General features: G+C 31.1%; 1 protein-coding gene across 1 annotated transcript; it reads left to right on the forward strand.

The window, feature by feature from the left end:
• The first annotated feature begins 273 nt into the window (after positions 1–273).
• LOC148601737 (uncharacterized) lies at positions 274–22,097 on the forward strand. The gene is made up of 4 exons (XM_088555029.1): positions 274–1,165; positions 4,663–4,800; positions 14,187–14,355; positions 15,502–22,097. The coding sequence occupies exons 1-4, from the start codon at positions 703–705 to the stop codon at positions 15,755–15,757; spliced, it is 1,026 nt and encodes a 341-aa protein (XP_088411155.1). The 5' UTR covers positions 274–702; the 3' UTR covers positions 15,758–22,097.
• The last annotated feature ends 1,735 nt before the right edge of the window (positions 22,098–23,832 follow it).

The following is a 23,832-nucleotide window of genomic DNA, read 5'->3' on the forward strand; positions in this document are numbered from 1 at the left end:
ACAATAAAACTAATAAAAATGATGCTAAACGAGAAATACCGAAATGAGTTATTATTTGCAGAAAATTTATTTTTTGGTTGTTTTTTGACAATAAGGTAATTAAAAGGTTTGTAAATAAAGATACACCAAGTGTTCAGAAATGTCGATCGATGGCTTTTTTACTTTTATTTAGAACAATTGTATTTTGAAATTGATTTTATTGTAACAAGGGAGGTAACTCCAGCGGGCACTGCCCGAATAGATGACGTCAAAGTTAACATTGACCAACCAGAAAGCCTTTAACAAAACAGGTCTTGGTGACAATCACGTTATCAACAGCATCAACATTAACAATATGGCGTTTTAGATGATAGTGGAACTTAGATACTCACCGAACCGTGAGAGATTATGGGTTTTAAAACGATAAGATATTTATTAAGTTCCAACTAAGTGTAATAACCACAGTTGGCCATATTTGTGACTGTCAAGTCTGTACACGAAGTGCACGGTATTTAGAAAGGTTGTAACTCGGTTCACGTCGTGTCATGTAAGAACTTATAGATGTCACCCTTGACAGTTTCTCAAAGTTTCGCAGAACTTCATAAAATTATTCAAATTTCAAAATGATTTGGACAAGAGCTTTTGATTACAAATGGATTTCTGTTCATTATAAACTATATCAGGATTTATAAGTGCTCATGTGCATGTGTTGTTTTCATAAGTATGTCACATAGTATTCTATCTCTGGATTTACCCCCTGCCTCGGTACATAAAACACATGGGGGTAAGAAAGCCCCAACTTTACTGATCAAGCAGGATGATGAAATTATTCCTATCGTCACACCAAGATTTAATCAATCTCAGGGCTCAAAGCGAGTTGCCGCTGGCCCACTCGTAACAACAAGTGATGAAGAAGAGAGCAGTGATAGCTTACCACCAACTCCTAGAGCTAATGTCAGTCAGAACAGAGAAGCTTGTGAACATGATCATGATTATGAAAATGTGGCATCACCAAGTGGTAGCAGTACTGCAAGTGGGCCAGTGTATGAAAGGCCTCCAGGGTTCAGATATCATGCACATGAAATAAAAAAGACAAAAAAGAAAAAGACAGCTGTTTCATTTGTTGACTTTAAACCAGGACTCAAGAAACGGGCACCAACACCACCTAAAGTGAAACCTAGGAGAGGTAAATACATTATACAATGTACATGTTGTACAATTGTACAGTATGTACATGTATATGTAAAATGTTCTAATTTGATACAAATTGTTGTGCCCCTCATAATATAACATTTGTACATGCATGTATACAATTTTGCATGTATTGTATATATGTTTGTTTTTCTAATTTACTTCCTTTCAAATCTGAACTACATTGTACATGTACATGTACAAAAAAATATACATTTCGTACATGTTCAATATAGACAAATTTTAGTCACTCACTTAAATTAAAAGAAAATATAGCTCTAACCATGATACAGAAATCTCTCAACAAACAAACAATATTGACATTTGTTTGTGGTGTATTGATCAATAATTATGATCAATATCATTTCACCTGAAAAGGCTTCTTTGAAATTAACAACTGGTCTTTCTAAATACAAGGCAGGAACTACATACATATACATGTATATAGTGCTATCTTTGTTGTAAATTTGTAATAAAAAGAAATTAAAAATTTTACCAAAATTATTCCACAAAGGCTTTACCAAGGCCAAGTGAACTTTTTTTAACTTTTTTATCCTGCATTACATGTATTTAAACTTACGTGTATATGATTGATTGGTTGAAATATTAAAGTTGTTTAACATCCTACCTTGCACTTATTTTATGAATATACAGCTAAGAACCCTTTCATCAGTTGCATGTAAATAGACTGTAATAATGAGCCCGATTTTTAATGTACATGCTAGACCTCTTGAGCAACAATCCAAAATAAATATTTCAATATGGACAGATGCACATTTGACCTTAGATGCTTTGGGTGGCAAAAAAAATATAATAAACACATATTACGTTAGTTTCCTGACCTAAGTTAGTTAGACCACTTTTTTAAAAGTTTTTTTTTAAAACACATTCAGACTTTATTTTTGCTTGTCAAAAAATGGCCCAAAAACCTACAAATGTACATATGTACATGTAGGTACACATGTACGAATGTAGGTGAGCAGGAACATGATGCATGTATATATTTTTTTTGTCATACTCATTATTCATACAAACACAGGTATTGTGCACATATGCATGTACATGCACTTGTTCATGCACAAATATACAAATCATGGTACAAAAAATGTAATTACATGTACATTTGTAATTACATACATGTACATGTAGTATATTAAAGCTGTAAGTTTTCAGGACAAAACAACCAGGAGCATTTAGAACATGTACATGTACCTGTATTATAGAGTACATTGTACATACATGTACATGTATTAATACATACAAATGTAGATGTACAATGTATTACTTGTGTACTTGAACCTTTATGGTTCTATTTGTGTGTTCAGTACAGCTAGTACATTTTTGTACATAATTTTATTTCCGTTGAGTAAATATTTTCACAAATTCTAGTGTGTATCATGTTATAAATACAACTACCAGTTCATGTACAGTGTTGTATACATGTACATTTGTGTCTGTATCTTGGATATTATTAAGCCAGTAAGCCACTATACAATGTACATGTAGCTATAAGCTGGTAAAGCTACATACATGTATATACAAACTGAACCATTCAAGTACAAATGTAACATAAATTGAACAACATATTCATTATTTATTCATCTCTTCGTAAACAGTATCAATTTATGGTCATGCATTGACTCATTCTAAGCAGAATGTCCCTTAGGCCATGGAAATAGAAGATCTCTTAACAATTACGTAATTACTGTCCCATGAGCATTACATGTCCATAATGTACATTGTACCTCAAGAAGATAGAGCACTACTGCTGGTACAGTACATGTATTGGTGAATGCATATGGCCAAGAACCAAAAGGCAGATTGTATACATGTAGCTGCTTATCTTGAATTTTAAGGCATAAAATTGTCCATTAAGATTCCGAACTTCCACTACAAAAAGTCTATTGAAATCATATACTGGTAGCTGGAAATGGCTTCTTTTCAAAATGCTCTTCTCTACAGCTTTAAAGCACATACATGTATACAATGTACAAGTGCATGTTTTTTTTTGTACATGATTAGTTTATTTTTAGTTTATAATGATTTTTACATGTATTTGCTCAAAGAACAAATGACACAAGTTTCTCCAACTTAAAACATGTACATGTACGTGGTCTTCTCCCCTATTGTCAGTGTTCTTCTCCCCTATTATCGGTGGTCTTCTCCCCTATTGTTGGTAGTGTAGAAAATGTACATGTACAATAAAAACAAATACAAAATTTATATACACATGTACATATGTACATGTACATGTACACATGTAAATTATTTAAGTGATCCTACAAAACTGGTACTAATATTAAAATTTCTGAACCATGATTATTTTATTTGTGTTTAAGCTAGATTTGTATAAAATGTATATACAGCGTTTTATTTACAATGTATAATAAAGGGTTTGTATTTATTTAACCTTTCATGGCTTTGTGGTTTGCGGAAAATTATTGTATAAACAAAAACAATTGTTTGGAATTAGCCGTGGTATTTTAGTTTTACTACTCAAGTACAATTTCATCGGGTATTGGAGTTCAATTTTCATTCCCTATAGAAAATTTGATTTAGTTCATGGGGTTTGGATAATGAACTTCCGATATTGTATTTTCGAACAATGTTATTAGTTATCTTTGTTTAGAAATGAAAACAAACCCTCATTCTTTTAACAGTTTAGAAATAGGACTTATATGTAATACATAGGGGTTTTCCTGGCTTTTGACCATTATGGGTCCATAACATGGGCCAATGGCTCATTTTACATAGGAGCCAATGGAAATATTTAGGATTTCAATGGAGCATTATGGAAAAAGATGGGCCCTTGCAAAATTTTGATGGGTCAGAAATCTCTTAATACTGTCAAAAGGCACAAATGAATGGTTTATTTTTGTGCCTTATCAAGGAGCCCAGCGAATAAATGACCAGTTTACTTTATCTCAACACATTTTCCAGTAAAATTGAAAGGGTCCATCCCAGGATAATCCCTGAATTGTAAATGAACCATTTAATTACAGTGGACTTACAGTTTGCTTAATTATGTACTGAAAATAAATGCATTCAGAATGATATACTGCACATTAAGCTACATGTACATGTATTTCTTGATTCGTAGGTCATTTTTTATTTTTAAAATTTTTTTTCTAATAACCATAAATGATGGAGACATTTCATTTTACCTTCTCATTACCTCAGGGAAATCATTTGGGGGCCATCAGATTGACAAGGGAAGTACATTTTTTTAATTGACTTAGCAGTATAAAAGGGTAATGGTAATGAGGCACTCTAACAAGAGACAAAGGATGACCCAAGTACCAAAATGTACATACATGTACATGTATACTCAAAATTATTTTTGTCTCGTGTTAAAAACGTCGAAACACTTTACAATGTTATTTTGAATTTAAAGAATGTTTTACCCCAGCAGCATTTCACTTCTTTAATTTCTATTATATAATTTAAGAGAAAGAGAAAAGTAGTACATTTTGTATGGGTTTATTCTTTCAGAATCTGTCCCGATGAGATTACGAGCCTTGCCGCAGTCATTTTGGAAACAGCCTAACAGTCCGAACAATGTATCACCAAGTAATCTGTTTCCTTCATTACCTCCCTTAGGTACAAAGGAAACAGGTGAAGATTTTCAAGGTTTGTATCAAAGTTCTTTTACCATGCTTACATGTACAAAATGTGCATGTACATGCACATGCATTTTCCTGTAACATGTTGTAAAGCAACATTATAGGGAAAATGGCTAAGTACTGAATATATGTAGCAGCTACCAGTGCACTACTAAGATATTTTTCTTTTGCATCAACATGTTTCACCATCTAGGACAGCATCTTCGAGATCCAGTACTTATCACAGTCATTTTCTACATGTATTTTGACAGAAGTTTTATATACATGTACATATGTACATGTAGCTACAATGTCCCCTAGATCTTAGGATTACAACTCTTTTAAAATATTTATATCCCTGCAAACAATGTATAGAAGGGTATACATGAATATTATTGTATATACTTGAACATATATGTTATACATGTACTCAACTGGAACATGTGGAATGTCTATGTGCCCACTTGTCTGTCCATAAACCATGTTTTTTTGCACCATATTTTGTACTGTTTGAAGGATTTTGAAAGAAGTTGACATTATACAGGAATGTGACTCTTGCGGATTTCACTCATAGCCGTAGTTATAAAGTAAATGTACATGTACATGTAGGTCTAATGCATTGAATTATGGAAATGTACATGTGTACATGTATGAAAGAAATTGACACAGATGTACATGTGAAGTACCTAATTTTGAATAATGCATTATTGTCCTGTAACATGTACACTCATTTTTTATTCTTTCCATCTAGGCCATCATAAAAAATTCCTAGTTTTTCAAAATTAGGGTTGGGTGGGCTCATTTTTTTATTTTTTTATCAATTTAGGTGAAAATGCTGTCAGTTTGAAAGAAATTGACCTAAATTTGGAAAAAAAATAAAAAATAAAATTTTTCAGGGATGGTGAGAATATTCAGTCGGGAGCAATAAGAATCTATGACATTTTTTATTTTGGCCTTAAATGAATTTGATGGCAGTTTTAGAGTCAGTGGATGAGACATTTACTCCCTTTTTAAATGGTAAAACTACGTTGTATGTAATTTTGCATAAATCTTGATTTTAAAAAAATTTTACCTGAACAATATTATCATAATATATATGCATGTGTTTAATTGACAGTTACATGCAGATGCAGAATGTATATGACCCCCAACCTAAAATCTGGATCTGCTTACACTTACATGAATTCAAACTTCAAAGATTTATTTTATGTTAATTTTTTTTTTTTTTTGGCTCTGTGTTTGTTCCCATGCATGTGTTTGAGCAAAATGCATGTCTCCCAATACATGATATCTAGGAGCTGGAATTGTTATTTACACATGATAAAAGTAATCTGTTAAAATCACGGAAACCTTGTAAATTCTAATTCCTGGGCTAAATCCATACATATTGGTCGTATCATTATCTAATTCTCAATAAGAAAGATTAACTTAAATGCTCTGCTATTTTGACAACACAATGTAAACATTCCAAATTTGACCAAGGATTTAAATTTTTACATAATACACATGTATAAAACTTAAGAACTGACAGAAAGGAATTCTACCTCTATTTTTAGAACGTTTTCATGTTGACACTATCTAATCTTGAATTTATGTCTCAAAGTATTTTTTTTTCAAATTTGTTCTTAACTAAAATTGTGACAAATCTGATCTAAATATCCTGAACATACTGTCAGTCATTAAGACTGGCAGATTTGAAAGTTTTGCCAGACAGATAAAAATATTCTTTCCATCACATAAAAAATAGGAAAAACCATATTAGATATCAGTCTGGCAAGACTGGAGATCTTAGAATGTTTTAGAGGGAAAGGGGAGGGCTCAGGGATATATCTTTTAGGCATCACAAAAATTTATATGACATATTTGCTAATGTACATGTATGAAGCATGTCAGCTGGACCTTGACCCTTTTGTTGTCATTGGGTGCATGTTGTCTTTCTCTAGTTATATAACACTTTCATACATGTACATGTGCATGTACAATATACATATACTTTTCAAGATGTACTTGTAATCTGTGTGATAAATTTGATATAGTGGTTTTTTTTTTAATTTTATTTTGTACATGTACATGTACAATATTTTCTTGTGACCACATAGGAAAAACTTAACAGAAAGAACCTTCCAGGAAGTATTTGACCCTTAGCTTGAAAAATCACTTAAGTCTTAGAATATTCGTAATCATTTGTTACACAACAAAATTTGTAGACTTTTAAAAAAAAACTAATATAAAGTAGTTAAATATGTTCTCAAACATACATTTTAAGGACATGTACATAAAGAGAATGAATATGGTGAATACATGTACATGTACGTCAAAGAGACAACAATCCCATCCGGATGAAAAATGTCAGTTCAAGGCCACCCGTCCATGGTATGGGTCTTCAGTGTGCTTGATTTTTGTAGCGTTGTAGATTTGTGGCTTACAGGCCATGACTTCTAGTTTTGATGAAAAAGGAGACTGTTGAATTTAATAAACAAGATGTATATCACAATGTACTTGTAGGTGCCAAATAGCTGGACCCTTTATTAATTTGATTCAAAAGCCAGATTGCAGGGGCAAAATGGCTTGACCCTTTAATTGACTCAAAAGCGAGTTAGTAGGGACCAAATGGCTGGACCCTTTAATCGACTCGAAAGCCAGATACATTTTAGTAGGGACCAAAGGGCTAGACCCTTGAATATGAGTCAAAAGCCATATTGCAGGTGCAAAAGGACTGAGTGACTTCAGATAACAAATGAGCCTTTGGACTTTGGACATCCTTTTAATTTTACATTGGTGATACTTAAGCGTTGTAATTCAAAGGTCTTTTTAAAGTACTTGTAATTTTTTGAGGAGCACTTACATGTATGCCTAGGAAACAAGGAAGTCTTCATACCACCTGTATGCGTACTTACTGACAATGATTTGGAAAGTGCATATCTTGGTATGACATCAAGCATTGTGTTTTAAAATTGTATATGTGCACATGTACATTGTACATGTACAAAACATATGTACCCCAGTACATTGATTATGGAAAAGGGACCTTTGAAGCATTTTTATTGACTTCTATAGAATTAGTACTACAAAAACTCACATAGAATTAGTGCAACTTTGGTCTTCATTTTGTTATGCATAATGGTACATTTATATGTACATGAATGTAGGCATGGGAAAAAAACTTGGTGTCTCCACTTTGATGAGTGACTGCACTCAATCTATTTATTTTGATCGTGGAGAAATAAAAAGTATTATGTTAATGGCAGTGTACATTGTGTTTTACAGTGAAAATAAAATTATTTGTATTATTTATGATATACATGTAGGTTGGTAATCTTCTCAGGGAATTAAGAGCATTCAACTGTGTCCTTAAAGATATTTATGATGAAATATTACCATACTGTTAAATTCCTTAAGCAGTTCCTGGTCTACTTAACAGTAAACCATCATTTTTTGCTAAATCAATATTTGAACATCAAATTTATTGAACATGTAGCTTTGAATTGAATACCCGTAACTCACATTTTTTATATTAGTCAGTAACCATTGTAAACAATAACAACTTTAGTATCCTTACACCGCAGGTAGTCAGTGCTTGTACAGTTGTCGTCAGATCAAAGAATTATATTTGCTTTGTAGTCTCTTTAAAGTAATTTATATACAGTGCTACCTGTCATAACAATAACTTTATTTGAGTAGTTTTGATGAAAGTGCATAACAAGAGTAATAATAATACTTGGGGATTTTTTAACTCCTCAAAATTTGCTGGAAATTGGACATAGTATCCCTTATGCACAATATTCCTATCTTATTGCCTGTGGGTCCAAATTTACTTTTCCAAGTTTCAAATCAAAGGTCCACTTGGGTAAACTTGAAAACCCTTAATGAAGTATCAATTATAAAAAAAATAACCTATTGATTGTATAGTTCGAAGGCCAAAGTTACAAGGTCAAATTTTATACAACCCTCCCCTTGTTTTTTGCTCCTACAATGTACATCTCTTTTTTTTTGTCAACTTTGATGGTTAATTTTTTATGTTTCTTTCTGCTGAAAGTTAATCAAGGGGAGTTAATCAATGACTAATATAGTTTACATATACATGTACCTTCTAGTTAATACTGTTTTAATTTGTAATCTTCAGATGTATATTTCTAATTGACATTTATTCTTTCACCCTCTATAAATGTACATGTATAACTTAACAGATTGAATGTTAAATATGGTTCTAATGTAATTTGTCTTTAGTTATTCCAAGAAATCAATATAACACAAATAATTTCATGATTGATTGATTGATTGTTGGGGTTTAATGCCTGGGCAGCAATATTTCAGCTATATTCAGGTTGATTGATTGATTGATTGTTGGGGTTTAACGCCTGGGCAGCAATATTTCAGCTATATTCAGGTGACAAATAATTTCATGATTTACAGGTAAGTTATAGATTATCCATCATTCTATACAGTATAATGCTACCTGTCTTTCTTTGTGAACACATAAATCTTCTTATTAGAAGTGTTCTATTGAGAAAGCACTGTCACTAATGCATCCTAAAGTCTTAGATTCAGTCTGAGATCCTGACCACAATTGAACAATGGTTAGGGTTTGAGGTGATCATGCACCATTTTGATAAGGTGGATTAATTAGAAGGGGAACCTGTACCATTTTTTAATTGGGTGGATTTAGGGGACAGTTTGGCATTTAGGGTTTGATGTTAACACTTTGTGAAGCTGGTGCTATTAGACAAGTTCATGAAAATTTGACTTGTTCAAATTGAAAACGATGATGGTTTGTCCTTTGGTTTATATGCATGCTAACAAATGCATACATTTTTGTTGTCCTTTGGGCAAGTGTTATTTGTACTCGTCCTTGGCAATAGGACACCCTTTTAATATCAGTTCCTGCCATTTATTCATATTAAACATCCAGCTGTCTATTTAATTTGCCTAAAATCAGACCATGTTCTTCAATTCCAACAAATCTTAAATTTGGGTTTACCCAAGACCTGTCTAAACTGAACAAACTTTCATACTCAGAATATGTTTGGTTTGTAGACAGGTTTCGCTACACATGTAGTAGAGATTTCACTGGTCCCAGGTGTAACTGGCATGATATTTCACTAGTGGAAGGACTTTTAAATGGGGGGAGTGAGATTACTAGAACTTCGATTATACCCAAGGACATATCAGATAACGCTTTTGGTGCTACGTATTTGAGACTTCTTGAAATCTGTAGGTCTGAAGTCCACATTCATACTGACATCTTGAGAAAAAGTTTTTGCCCTAATTACTACAACACATCTTCTTCATTGAAGTTGGAAATACAAATTGTCCATTCAGTAATTGACATAATACTTTTCTTTCTAGCAGTACTATCTAGTTCTTCAGTTCAAATGACCAACAACGGCCAGAGAATGTGAAATGTGACATTTTACATCCCCTCCAGCGGCAGATCCAGGATTTTATGAAAGGGAGGCATAATTACGAGAATCAGTATAATAGGAAACCAGATTATGACACGTTTAATGAATGTATATGATAAATTGCCATATTCAATACAATATTTAGCAGATTAAAATAGTTTCTTTTGTTTTTTCGCATCTTGGAAAACAGGAGGGTGGGGGAGGGGGGGGACATATTTGAGGTCTGATAATCACAAGTCCTAGGAATGACTGGTACATGACCAATGACCTCTGACTTGCATAGAAAGCAAAATCAAATATTGATTCTTGTATTATGTACCTTTTTATGAAAGAAATCAACACAGCTTACATTTTAATGTAAATAATTCATTCTACAAAAAGTAAAATATCAATATCTTTGAAGGAATGTAGTGTACAATGTTCAATGTGGTGTTGGGAACATTGTTCCAAATGGAGCAACTGCTTCATTCTATTCAAACTTTAGTTTTTTTTTTCCTTCAAAATAATATTTCCTGTTAATTGTGTAATTTTTTTCCTGTCAAACATAAATCCACTGTATATGCATAAAAAAAAACTGTAGTAGAGAAAGTGACAGAAATACAACTTTTCTATTAAGTTGACTGGTATTTATGCAGTATAATCTTGCCCTGATGAAACGAAGCTTGAGAAGTAAGTCAAGTCTTTACGAATTCTTCACTGATTGTGAATTCATATATGGGCTTTAGTTGCAGTTCTATACCTACATTATAACTTATTTACTTTCAGTTTATGGTGTAAAGGCATATTCTAAGAAAGAATGATTTTGTAACTTGCCTTCTCCTAAACTCAGCATTATGTACTTAGAAACCCAAATTGGTTCACCAGGAATTCCTCTTACATGAGTCACTAAGAATTATCAACTTAATTTTTTTGGACTATATTGACATGAAAATTAATAACCTTAAATATTTGGAATTGGCCCAGAAATTATTTTAAAGTTAATTTTGAATAGAACTGTTTTTGATACCTTTTATGCTTGGAAGTCAGATTAAATATGCAATTCATTCAGTATTTAATTTTAGGTCAAAGGTAATGGATTAAATTTTTATTTGTGACTTATGTGTTAAACAAAAGAATGAAAATACACATTCACAGTGGTTATTTTTACCTGTACTACATGTATGAATCAATTACATTTTTGTATGTAAGTAAATCAGCAAAGAAAAAAATTCATTGACCTTTGACCTAAAGAATTTAAACCAATAAAACCTCAATAATTTAAATCAGTTCTACAAATATAAATGTTCTTAGTGGGTACATGTGTACACAAATTTTGAATAAGTAAGTTGTTACTTACTGTATCTATGCCAAGCAGGCTGTGTTAAGAAATAGATTGACTACTGGTCAGCTCAGAGTAAAATGTTGTAAAAACTTTTCTCCAGTAGTTATGGTGAAACTAACAACTAAGCAGTGTTACAAAAATAAACCCTCTTAACTTCCCTAGGACTGTTGGAACTGTATGGTTTAATTAGACAGTTGTTTATATACTTTTGCTGATGTTCAAATATGAAAGGACTTCAGATAATGTCTGTATGGCTAAGTAGCATTCAAGCTAATTAGGTTGTTTGTTTTGTTTTGTTGGATTATTTTTTTTTAGGGGGGGGGTTTCGGGTTAGAAAGTTTTCACTTTATACAGTACTTTTAGCAGTACAATGTTAGGTAGATCATACCTTTAACACTGAGCATTCTTTTCTGTTATCTTACAAAATCATACAAATATCTCTCTCTCTACATATAATATATATATTCAATGAACTTATCATATTTAAAATGATGTAAACACATTGTTTTTAGCTTATTTATAAAGAATTTTTGTCCTATGTTTATAATGTTTGGTAAAATTACAAACAATTACTGTATAAAGCTATTTTTAAGGGGCAGGAAATTGTTCTATAGAAATGTAATGGGAATTTTTTTTTTTTTTTAATTATAAAAAGGAAAAGACTTGGATGTGCCCCAATTTCTTTTTGAAATTCAAAAGAATGTCAGCTAAGTGTTCCTTATGTAAATTTAGAAGAAATCAACTACTTTTTTGATAGTGTACAAAATATTGAAATTCCTCACAAAATCCATGTAAGAATTGCCTTTATTAAGGCTCAATAACAACGAAATCAAGTTTGGTGACCTATATTTTTACATCAAATTCCTTAAGTTTGTCCATTCAAGGTCATCTTCCAGAAAAAAAAAACTAGAAAAAATATCTACTAGCAATATTTATTATGATCTGCCTTAGCTAGAACACTGCTTTAGCAGTACCATTAACTACAATATGGATAAAAACAATTTTCCAGATACTTCCGTCATTGATTTATGATCAGATTTTGAACCGTGTTATACTACAATATATATTCAATACCTGACTCTATTGTTCTTCTAGAAACTTGATCAATGCGTCTATTTACTAGTAATTAATCAATTTACTCATACTTATTAATAATCAAGCTATCTCCATTTGTAAGAATCATGCAAAATTTGAACTTCATGATTCATTTGAAAACAGTAAAAAAAATTTGTTTATGATAGTTAGATTAAGGAATTTTAACATACATGTACCTGATTTTGAATCTCCCATATTATGTGTGATTTGTGGGGGGTTTTCCATTAAAATAACCACATGTTATGTGAGAAATACTAAGTAATTAAATTTTAGATAAAAACATGCTTTTATGTAAAAATTTCTCTCATGAGACAGTGTCAGTGGGAGATTTCCCCCACATAAATTATTTCAAAGTTTAACAAGTATGATGGACAATGATTCTTCATATGAAACCTTCTAGGAGAAGAATTTTGCAATGAAAGATACCAGTATTACATAGAAAGTGTTACAAAGGGTAGAGATGAAATGCATCTCTCTTGAAAAAAAAATAATAGTGTATTTTTTTTTCATTTTTATCTACCATTACAAATCTGATTATATGAAACTTAAAGTGAGTTTCAATTTTTCAATGATTTGAAACATTATAAGGTACCGGTACATGTACAATATATGTATGAGAATGGGAAAGAAGTTGGTTCGGTAAGGGTAAAATTTGGCCTAAAAAAAGTCTACATGAAGAAAATTTTTTTTTGTTTCTCCAGTTGATTTGATTGGTTTATGGTTATAATTTGAACATAATAATAATATAATATATGCCCTTCAAACTTGGCTGAGATTGGGAAAATCTTAAAAAGGCTGGAAAACACCAAATTTTGTGCAATTTTTCGCTTTTACCAATGGCAACATGCACGTTAACTCTCACGCTTCATATATTTTATGTATAATTGTCAACTTGTGTAAAAATATTTTGAGTCAACAGATGTGTTGCCACTTTCTGTTCCACAGAAACACTATCATAAAAGTTACATAAATGCATACTGTTATTTCTGGAATAACGTCATAAATCTTGTCAAAAAAATTTTATATTCAGTGTTTGCAAACATTTTATTATACTACTGCAACCTAGAAATCAGCTTTAATCAAATTTTCAAAAATGCCCAAATTATGAGGCCAAAAGAGGTCTTTACCAAACTTTCTCCTGTGACCAATTAATCAAGTCCTGCCTGACTCTTAAGCAGACATCTACTTACTTATCAATATACTACCTAGTAAAGTCTGTCTTTCTTCCAATACCTGACTAATATACATTGTATTGAGTCAGTGTGGAGGTGGTAAATTGATATGGTTATAAAAATTCTTAAAAGAAAGAATTTATATTAATCTGTCTCCTGAAATGTAGTTTATTATACTGTATTAAAAAAAGTCACATATAATGTACCTGTATTTTAATACCGGCCATAAACATAAGTTTCCATGTGTTTTAAAACAATTTGCTGCCATTTCTCTTGTGTAAGCAGAAATTATGGTGTGGGTTGCCATAAAATCCCATAAAATGATACCATCTAAGTTGAAGTTGATGCATATAGTCCAACACTGGTGTTAAATAACAGTGTTGAAGCATTTTCATAGATATTATCTTAGATTGTTTATTTACAGATGTTCGGCCTATTACACCTCCGGAGGATAAAATGAAGAAACCACCCCGTCCTGCTCCTGAGAGGAAAATAATTGTTACAGGCGACACTGACTTGTTGTTAAAGAAACTTTTCGATCGGGTGAAACCAAATGATTCAAGTAAAGAGCAGAGCTCAATAAGGAGAGGAAGGTATGTAAAAACCAATTAAAATTTTAATTTTTCTTTCCAATTAGGGAACCATGAAAGACCTATGAATAAATTTGGTAAAGTAGTGTTTCATTCAAACCTCAAAATACTATGAATACTAGACTCTGTACTTAAATGTATACTAGAATCAAGCAGAGTCTCAAATTGGTGTAGGCCTGTGATCCAGGACTCCGATCATTTCTGTTTTCATTAATTCTCAAATTGGTGTAGGTCTGTGGTCCAGGACTCGGATCATTTCTGATTTCATTAAGTCTCAAATTGGTGTAGGTCTGAGGTCGAGGACTTCTATCTTTTCTGATTTCATTAAGTTTCAAATTGGTGTAAGTCTGTGGTCTACGACTCCTATCATTTCTGATTTCATCAAGTCTCAAATTGGTATAGATCTAAGGTCCAGCACTCCAGCCTTTTCTGATTTCATTAAGATAGGTCCTGGACTATCAATGTCTATTACCAATTGATAATGTTTGGTTTGCATTCAGCTGGTTTGAAAATCTGCATGTACATGTACAAACATCCTAGGGTCGATTTCAGAAAAAGTCATAAGTGTGAAATTGATTGATCTGACGGCACAATGCTGTTTTAGATTGTGACGTCATTACTTATGTTCAACTTCACACTTAAGATTTTTTGTGAAATTGACGCCTGGACCTTCCATCTCCAAAAGCAAATTTGAAGCCCTGTTTTCAGTCATATATGATTTATTGTACTCAGGTTCTCTCAAAACAGTATTGAATGCATGCACAATATATGCTCATTGTAGGCTGATAACAGTACTGTAAATGTATGCATATTAATTCAATGGTTGCTAATGTTCATGGATTCTTTCAAGGGAAAATATTTAGTAGAATCAATTTGTATGCAGTTTTGAAAAAATGTTTAGCATTCCATAGTGTTAAAAATTAGTTATGCTGGTACTTATATTGTCAACTGTGAAAAGAAGTATACGGCCATAACCCCATTGGTCAAGTGCTGAAATAGCTTGGTGAATTTTTTAAAAAAAATGGCAGGAAAATTTGCAGTGCTTTTAACTTATTTTAAAATGATTAGATCTGTCTTTATGTGGAAATAAGCCCCACTTTTAATTTGAAAAATAGAAATGTACACATCTTTTTGCTTTCAATGTTGCAGACACAGAAAAATGACAATCCCGACCAAGGGAAGTAACTCTAAGGCTATTGTATCAGGAGAAGACCCCTATTTGGTTGATACTATTGCCGACAAATACTTACCACACTTATCAATAGACAGTAAGAATGCCTATGGCGGGACACCTTCTCTACAGTTAGTGACATTAAGAGAAGGTGATAAATCAGTGACGCTACCCTCACTCAGTGTGGAACAAAACTATTCACAAATGTTATCGGAACTTGTTATGAATATTTAGTCAGAGGGCAAGTGAGGAGGGCAATATCCATGATTGGTTTAGTAAAGAATTGTTCATTAATGTTATCCATGCATGTGATACAGGGAAAAGAAATGTTAAATTTAAAATGGATTTGGTCGTAAGCAGTGTACAGTTTGTTAACTGCATGTTAAAACTTTGAAAACCACGGCTGAAAACTTAGAGAGTTTATACAAACAGTTCTGTTGGTTTTCTTGTGATCATGTTTGTTAAATTCAGGTAGTGTTTTAAAGAGAAATATGTTTGTTGAAAATTGTTGACTATTTTTTAAATATTATGTGGTGTTTCAATTTGTTGAATAAGTTTTTATTTTTAATTAAATTTTAAAATACAAACTCCGGTGTTGAAAAAGAATAGGAAAGCTTTAAGTAATATTACTTGGAAGAAATATGAAAGGGAGAGAATTTATTGTGTAATATTTTTGAATTTGGCATTACAGTTAAGTAGCAGTCTTTATAAATATAAGGCAGGAAGTGATGCATGTCAAAACCTACCAAACTCACTTTCATTTCTTTTGCAGAAATAGTAACAGATCATATTTGTTATTCAGTTGTTGCATTTATGAGACATAAAGCATATAGGTTGTATATGAATTTGGCTCGTTACAAGAATTATTGTTCCCGATTCTGTTAATTTCTTAGTAAAGTAATGTATGGTTTTCTCCCAAATTCAAATAAATGTACAGGAAGGATTATACTTACGTTAAAATGTAGTGTATTTAGACTGATTTGTGTGGTAGGTTTTCAGCAACTTGTATCATCCCTATCATTGGCATTGCCTGAGTTTTATATGGACTGGTACTTAATAACCCTTAGAGTTGTGATTATGGAATTTATTTTGCATTTATGTACATATCTGAAAAAGTGTAAATTTTACAAGGCACATATTTGAATGTTGCACATTATGTCTTAAGTGATATGTAAAATTTTTTTAATGTGTATTTTGGTCTTTCTTTTTTTGTCACACCACTGAAGCTCATTTATTTTTCATAATTCAAAGACAAGCATAATTATTCTCTCTGACATGCTTCATTTTATAAACTTTTCAATACAAACCATGCTCTCAAGCTTTTCACAAATTTACAGTCATATGTATTCTAGCCATCCATTGGAAAATATATCATTTCTTTCAATAGATAGTTTTTTACTTAATTATGATTGAATAATTCCCTCCCTTGATTCCATTGATTAAAGCTACAGGTATTTAAGGAGGTAGACCTAGGGTAAGGGACATAACTCATGAACTCAGTGATATGTTTGTATCATATTCAATTTCACCATAGCCTGTCAAGCTTTCATTTGAGACCGAATGAAATCAGTCCAGGTTACTTTGATGCTTACATGATATTGATGTAAAATGCTGAATACAAATGTTCCAATATTTTTTATGAATTGTGTCCCATACCCTAGGTCTACCTCCTTAAGAAAGCACAAACTGTGATATCGTATTTATTTATTTTGTTGTTATTTATTGAATTTTCTCGAAACGTTGTTATATCAAATTTCATAAACAGTGGACTGAAGTATCTTGTTTTTGATTAAATTCAACCATTCTTGCTTTGGGTAAAAATACTTTATTTCAAGAAGATTTTTTAATGATTTTTACCAGTTTACTCAACATAAACAAGTCAGAAAGAAAAAAAAAACAATTAACAAAAATATACATGTAATTCAATGGTTCTTTTTATGTTGACTATCAGTCTAAAACAATATTTTTTTTATGAAATTTCATCATTAAACATTTTTACAGATCAACTAATTCTTAGGTAAACAGCAAAATTTATATGTTGTAGCATATATGCTTGATTCTATTAAAAATTAAAAAGCAGTTTATTTTGTCAACATCCAATTGTCTCCCTTTGTAAGTTGTACTTTTGGAAAGATTTGTAGAAATACAGTGTACTTTGGTTCACTGTTTATGACTGTGCTGTGATTGTCCATTAGAAATTTCTATTTATGTATACTATAAATTTTGATTTTGAAATTTGTTGATCAGTATTTGACCTTTGAACTTACATGTAAGAGTCTGTCCTTTGCTTTATGTAACCAATGTAAGATTCTCAGCAAGAAGAAACCACTGAAAAGATGGATTTTTTTATTTTTGCTTCTTTTTGAACTTGTAAAAAGTGTTAGAAATGTCTGATCCTGCTTTGACTTTGTTCCATTTTTTACCCTTTCCCCATCTTTTTACACAGATTTGCATGCTTTTACAAATGAGATAAAAATGGGGGACTTAGGACACATTTTGAAATATCATTAAATATTTATGGAAATTTGGAGATACCCTTTTTTAGGCATCTTGATAAAATCTGAAAACCAAGACCTAGAAATATTTAGGCTTGTCAGTTTATATTTGAAACACGAAGTTGGTACATTTTCAATTGCTTTATGAAAATGAGTTCTAAATTTTGACTCAGGCAATTTGTTTTAATTTACAATACTGGTCGTGTAATAGTTCTCCGAAAGTGTTGATTTTAGCTTTATCAGTGTTATTCTGTTTAAGTATAAATGCCTTTTTAAAGATTTTACCATCCCTTGTGATTTATGTGGAACTGTGTTTACATTATTGAAACCGTCCATTTAATTCATATTTATTTTGTTATGCATGACAGATTTTTATATATTTTTGGTCATGATTGATCGGAAATATATTGGTTTTTACGTAACATTAATTTTTCATCAACCAGAATCTCTGACTTTTTCATACCTCTTTTTCTTGTTTCATACATTCCAAAAAATGCATATCTATCAATATACTTGTCTATATATGTCTGTGAATATACATATTTTTTTCTATTTCTGTTATTATAAGATGTAAAGGATGTCTGATTATGTCTTTTAAACCAATATTAATGGGCAAAACTTTGTTAATGAATTTAATGGGTTTTATTTTTTTATATTAATTTATAAAAAAAAACTTCAAATATTATGTCATCAAATATGTTTAGCAGAACGTATTTACTTATATATTATATGTAGTTTCCATGATTTGTGACTGCAAATTACTCTTTATAGATTGTAAATCTCTCCATAGTGCCTACATGTATTTTAAAGTTTCTTGAAGTTGGCGATTTCTCTGATTTTTCATTAAAAATTGTCAAAAATGTTATCAAAGCTCAACACAGCGACAGATGTTTGTTCCATCTCTTACTAACCACTGCATACAGGCCTTTTGTAATTCTCAGAGAGGTTTCAAATAAAATAAAATTCATTTTATATGATAACATCGCATGAAATCATTAAATCACTTTGTAAAATTCTTGCATTTTCTGGGAGGGCTGGCTGCAATGTCTTGAGAGAATTTCAAATTTAAGACACTGTTAGGAGTTTGATGGTTACTGAAGAGCTATACACACTGGGTTAAAAGAGACAAATTAGAAGTCAATAAAGATTTAAATAGAGTGCACATGATTTTGTATATGTGAGGAATTTATCATAGAAGTTAAACACAATGGGTTCTCTTTTTACTAGAAGATTTATTAAGAAAAAGAGAAATCACAGACTATGATGACATGCAATGAACAATTTCAGGTAATAGATCACCGCCTTGATGAAAAAAAACCCTAGAACATCTTTATACTTATTTCGTTTTCGTGAAGTATATTGACATGTATAGCTCTTTTACCTACAATTATAGACCTTTTCTGACATTGGAAATTATGTTGATAAAATCTTTAATATATTAAAGGCAACAATGGAAAAATTTTACATTTTAGATTGACTAGTTAGTGGCAAAATTAAATCACTTGATCAATGTTCAATCATGAGAAATCAGTGATGCAATTAGATTTAGAAAAGAAATTTTAGTCTTGTTTTTTTTTCTATAAAGATATGCTTTACTTCTATCTTAGCCCATACTGAGTACTAATTTTACATGAAAGAAATTGTGTAGTGCTGTCTTTATTATTTTTAGGTACCTTTCCCTGTAGGAATCAGGCAATGAGTGGCACATTATTTTTTTTTCCAATTTAGTCATTATTGCCTAAAATATATCTATATATAATATTCAGTACATCTAGAAAACAAATGAAAAGCTATTTAAATTTATCCTGAAGCATCTTTGACTGCTTATATAGGGAAAATGTGTGGGAATGTTCCATAGTGTATTTTAACTAAATTTTGACCTATCAATATTGTAAAAAGACAAACTTTACAAACACTTTGAAGGCTATTTCTGGAGGTTATGAGGAATAAATACTTGGATAATGCAAACAAAATCTCTGGTGTTTTTTTATCTCTGTGTGCCACAACACATTTTGCCTGATTTTTAGACAGAAAAGTACTTGATGTTTTCTGAAGTGATTATTGTTAACTATTGACCATTTATTTATTTATTCTGTCTCATTCATTTCTTTGTAAATAATGTATATTTTATTTGTTAATTATTTTTACATTTTTAGTTGCGGTGTTTTTGTGTGCTGTGTCGGTGAACTAAGGGAGGTAACTCCAATTCCTAAATAGTGCTTAGTAAGTGATTTTCTATCCTCAGTGAGTTTAGGAAGTGATTTATAGATTCTATGAATATTGAAGGGAAATATACACTTAAAGTTTCAGATTACATTGAATTTTTGATTTTTTTTCTCTTTTGCTCTGTTCTTTTGGGTTATTAGACTACTATCGAAATTACCTATTTGGTCTGCAGATTAATGAACAGTTAATATAATGGCCATTATGCTAGTGCAGCGATTAAAACTGGTACTTGTGTATTTAACTTAGAAATTATTGTGAAAATTGTGTAACCAAATTACTTAAACTCCTTTTTTGGTGTTTTTTTTTTAAAACTTAAATAATACAGGATATTTCTCAAAATTGCAAAATTAAAAAAAATTTCAAACTGCAATATTAAATGCATGAATTAGCCTTAAATCTTTTGTTTTGAAATTTTTTCATTAATCTGCAAAAATATCTTGAGTCTTTAAGATCACTTACCATGACTTACACAAGAGTACAGTGCTAACACAACACACTACAAATTCGGTGATCTTTTTCAGAAAAATTCTTTTGTTTAACATTAGCCATAAGTTATGACGTCATAATAGAAGTATTGTGACATCATTAGTTCTGGCTCACGTTACACCTACCATTTTTGTGTAATTGACCACCATAACCTATACACGTTACCATGAACTAAATATTTGGCCAATTTTAATGGCTGTTCATAATTTTATAATTTGTTACACATACTTTTTAACTTCAGTTGATAATGCAGTTAATGTGAATTATACGTCCGTGTTCAGCTTTGAATAGAATTATATATACAATGTATGTATTAATTGTACATGTCATTTTAATGAATTTTATATTTAACTTTTATTTTCCGTCCATTACTTTATGAAGCCGTCCATCTTTACATATTCTTGTATTTTTTTCAAAGTTTATGTTGAAGCAAAGTGTTCATTTTTAAACTATCCGACATCTCCATACATGTATATTGAAGAAATTAATTTTGAGGTGAAGATTAGAAATTGATTGATTGTGAGAAATCCATCTGAAATGTATAGTTTTATTTAACTACAGTTGAGAGTTGCAATATTTAACATATAAATTAAAAGTTATTAAATATATGATAAAATTTATTTGACTGTTCAATTCATAGCCAAAAAATTACATTTTAAGTCAGAAACAATGTTAACTTATATTTTCAGTATTCTTTTTTTACCAACATCTATTTTCTTTTGACATTATTTAAGTTAATTGATCAGTTGGTAAGGATTTGTCAATTAACATAATCACAAACAAACTTAGATGTGTGATTTGTTTTGTAGATGTGGAATTGACAACTAGTTGTTTATTGTAAAATTTCCAAACTGTTTAGATATTTGTGTTAAGTACAAGTCTTTTGTAAGAATCAGGCTAAATGGGAAAAATCTGTTTCATGCACATAAAAACCCACTGATCTGACAATATACATTCACTAATGGAAGTCTTGTCCATTCAAAAGGCCACTATTTCATATCTGCATCATTTGATATATTTGGCATTTTTTTCTTTAAAAAGTTGAGCTTATTAACCCCTGAATTGATCAATGAAGTGCATTTCAGAGGAATTGTATCTCTTCGTTTCAAAATAAAATGGAAAATCTTGTCTTCATTCGAATGAATAAGTACATTTTGTCAAATTACAGAGTCAAAATGGTGCGTTATTCCATAAAATAGTTTCACCTACTGCCTGACTCTTACTTAGACTACTATTAAATCTGTTTACAAAACAATTTGAATGATTATGTCTATTACTTGTTGTTTTCATTCAAAGCTTGTGAGATATGTCCTTCTATCCATTGTTAAACAGTCTTATCCATAAAAAATAATAAAATATTCCGAAAATTGGTGTTTTATTTATTATTACTGTATACAACTACAAAAAAGGACAATATATGATAAAACCCCAACACACACTAAGTTTGGGAGATATTATCCCAAAACAAACCAAGTTTGTAAGGTATATATAGGAATTAACATGTCTATTTATTTGTCTGTCTGTCTGTTTGTAACTCCTCCACAACTGGTAATTTTTATAGGAAATTAGACAAAATATGTAAAAAGATGGTGAATTTTTAATGCTTATAAAGGGAGATAATTCAGTTGAGTTGTTTATTATGATTTTGAAGCAGGGTATTTTTGTGAGTGCTCACAGAATGTCAAGTTTTGATCTGTCTGTTCATTTGTTTCTTATCAGTAAGTTCAACAAGCATCACATTTATTTTTTCAGTTTATGTTTAAGCCTTTTTGATTTTTGCTCGACAAACGAAACGGGACAATAGATCTGGGATCCATAGGTTGGTCAGTTCCTCATCCTGCATCATTTGGTTGTTCAGATTTTGAACTTACTCTGTTCCATGAAATTTTCTGATTTTCAAAATGGACCACTTGCATTATGCTACTGCATATGTACATCAATGCATATAAAGATCACCTTGTAGTGGCTTTAAAAGTAATTGCATGTTCAAAGAAAGATAACTCTATTTAGACTAACTTCTTGGAAGAGAATGTGTACATTATGAAATACATGTCAAAGAAAGTAATTTGTTGGTATTCTAAAGAGTATTGCCCATAGCAATACATTATTCCTTACTCAGTATGAATTTATTAAAAGCAAAGAGCCATAACTCCTAAACCATTAAAATTTCCACTGACTTAAATATGTAAGAAACATTTTAAGTCTATATCTTCAACCAGTGTTTTCTGCATTTGACACTATAGGAAGAGTGGTGGCAACTTCGCTGAATTAACTGAATTCCATTAAAATTTGACAGGTGTAATGGGAATTATAATGTTCATAATCATGTTGATTAACCAGTACTATCTTCAAAAAATGAATAGCCGATGCAGTAAAATTTTGTTCTTTTTACTTATAAATTTATAAATTTCATTCAAGAAAATAACATATGGTACGAAACTTCAATTTTTGATACAGTTTTTTAAAATACAACTAAGTAATCTGTATTTGACCAATCAGGAAACAGAATTGTGATCAGGTGTTGCTTTTCCATAGAAGAGTGTCCTTAAGGTCAAAGGGTAAAAATCAAAACTATACCAACTGCGTTGGAAAAAGACCACTTAGTTTTGTGAACAATTTTTTTAGTTTCTACTTACTATTACAGTGAAACTTGTCTAAACCAACCACTTATTATTAGACCACTTCTACCAATGTTTTCATTTTTTATAATTTTTCAATGAAGGGAAGTTTTGTAGAAATATATTTAAGGACTTCACCTGTAGCAGGGACATATGGATACGAGTTGCAATCTTGTGTGTGTGTGTGTGTGTGTGTGTGTGTGTGTGTGTTGAATTCCAATAGCTATCAAACAAACAATAAGAATACAATGACAGTGAGCTTCCTTTTCAATCACCTGGCTTTTTTTTCCAGAATTTGTGGAGTGGTGTTCTGATTGGCCTCGACAGATAGACGAAGGACATACATCAGTATACCACATATCTATCAAAATACAGGCAGAACCAACACATATTGGCCATTTCCACTAACCTAAAAAAAATACTTAAGATGCAGGACAAGACATTCTTTTTTTAATATTTGCCTGAAATATTGCATACCTCAAAT

This window comes from Perna viridis, chromosome 12 (genome assembly GCF_037379345.1).
Source record: "Perna viridis isolate PV_CMFRI_1.1 ecotype Kerala chromosome 12, ASM3737934v1, whole genome shotgun sequence".
Taxonomy (NCBI): Eukaryota; Metazoa; Mollusca; class Bivalvia; order Mytilida; family Mytilidae; genus Perna; species Perna viridis.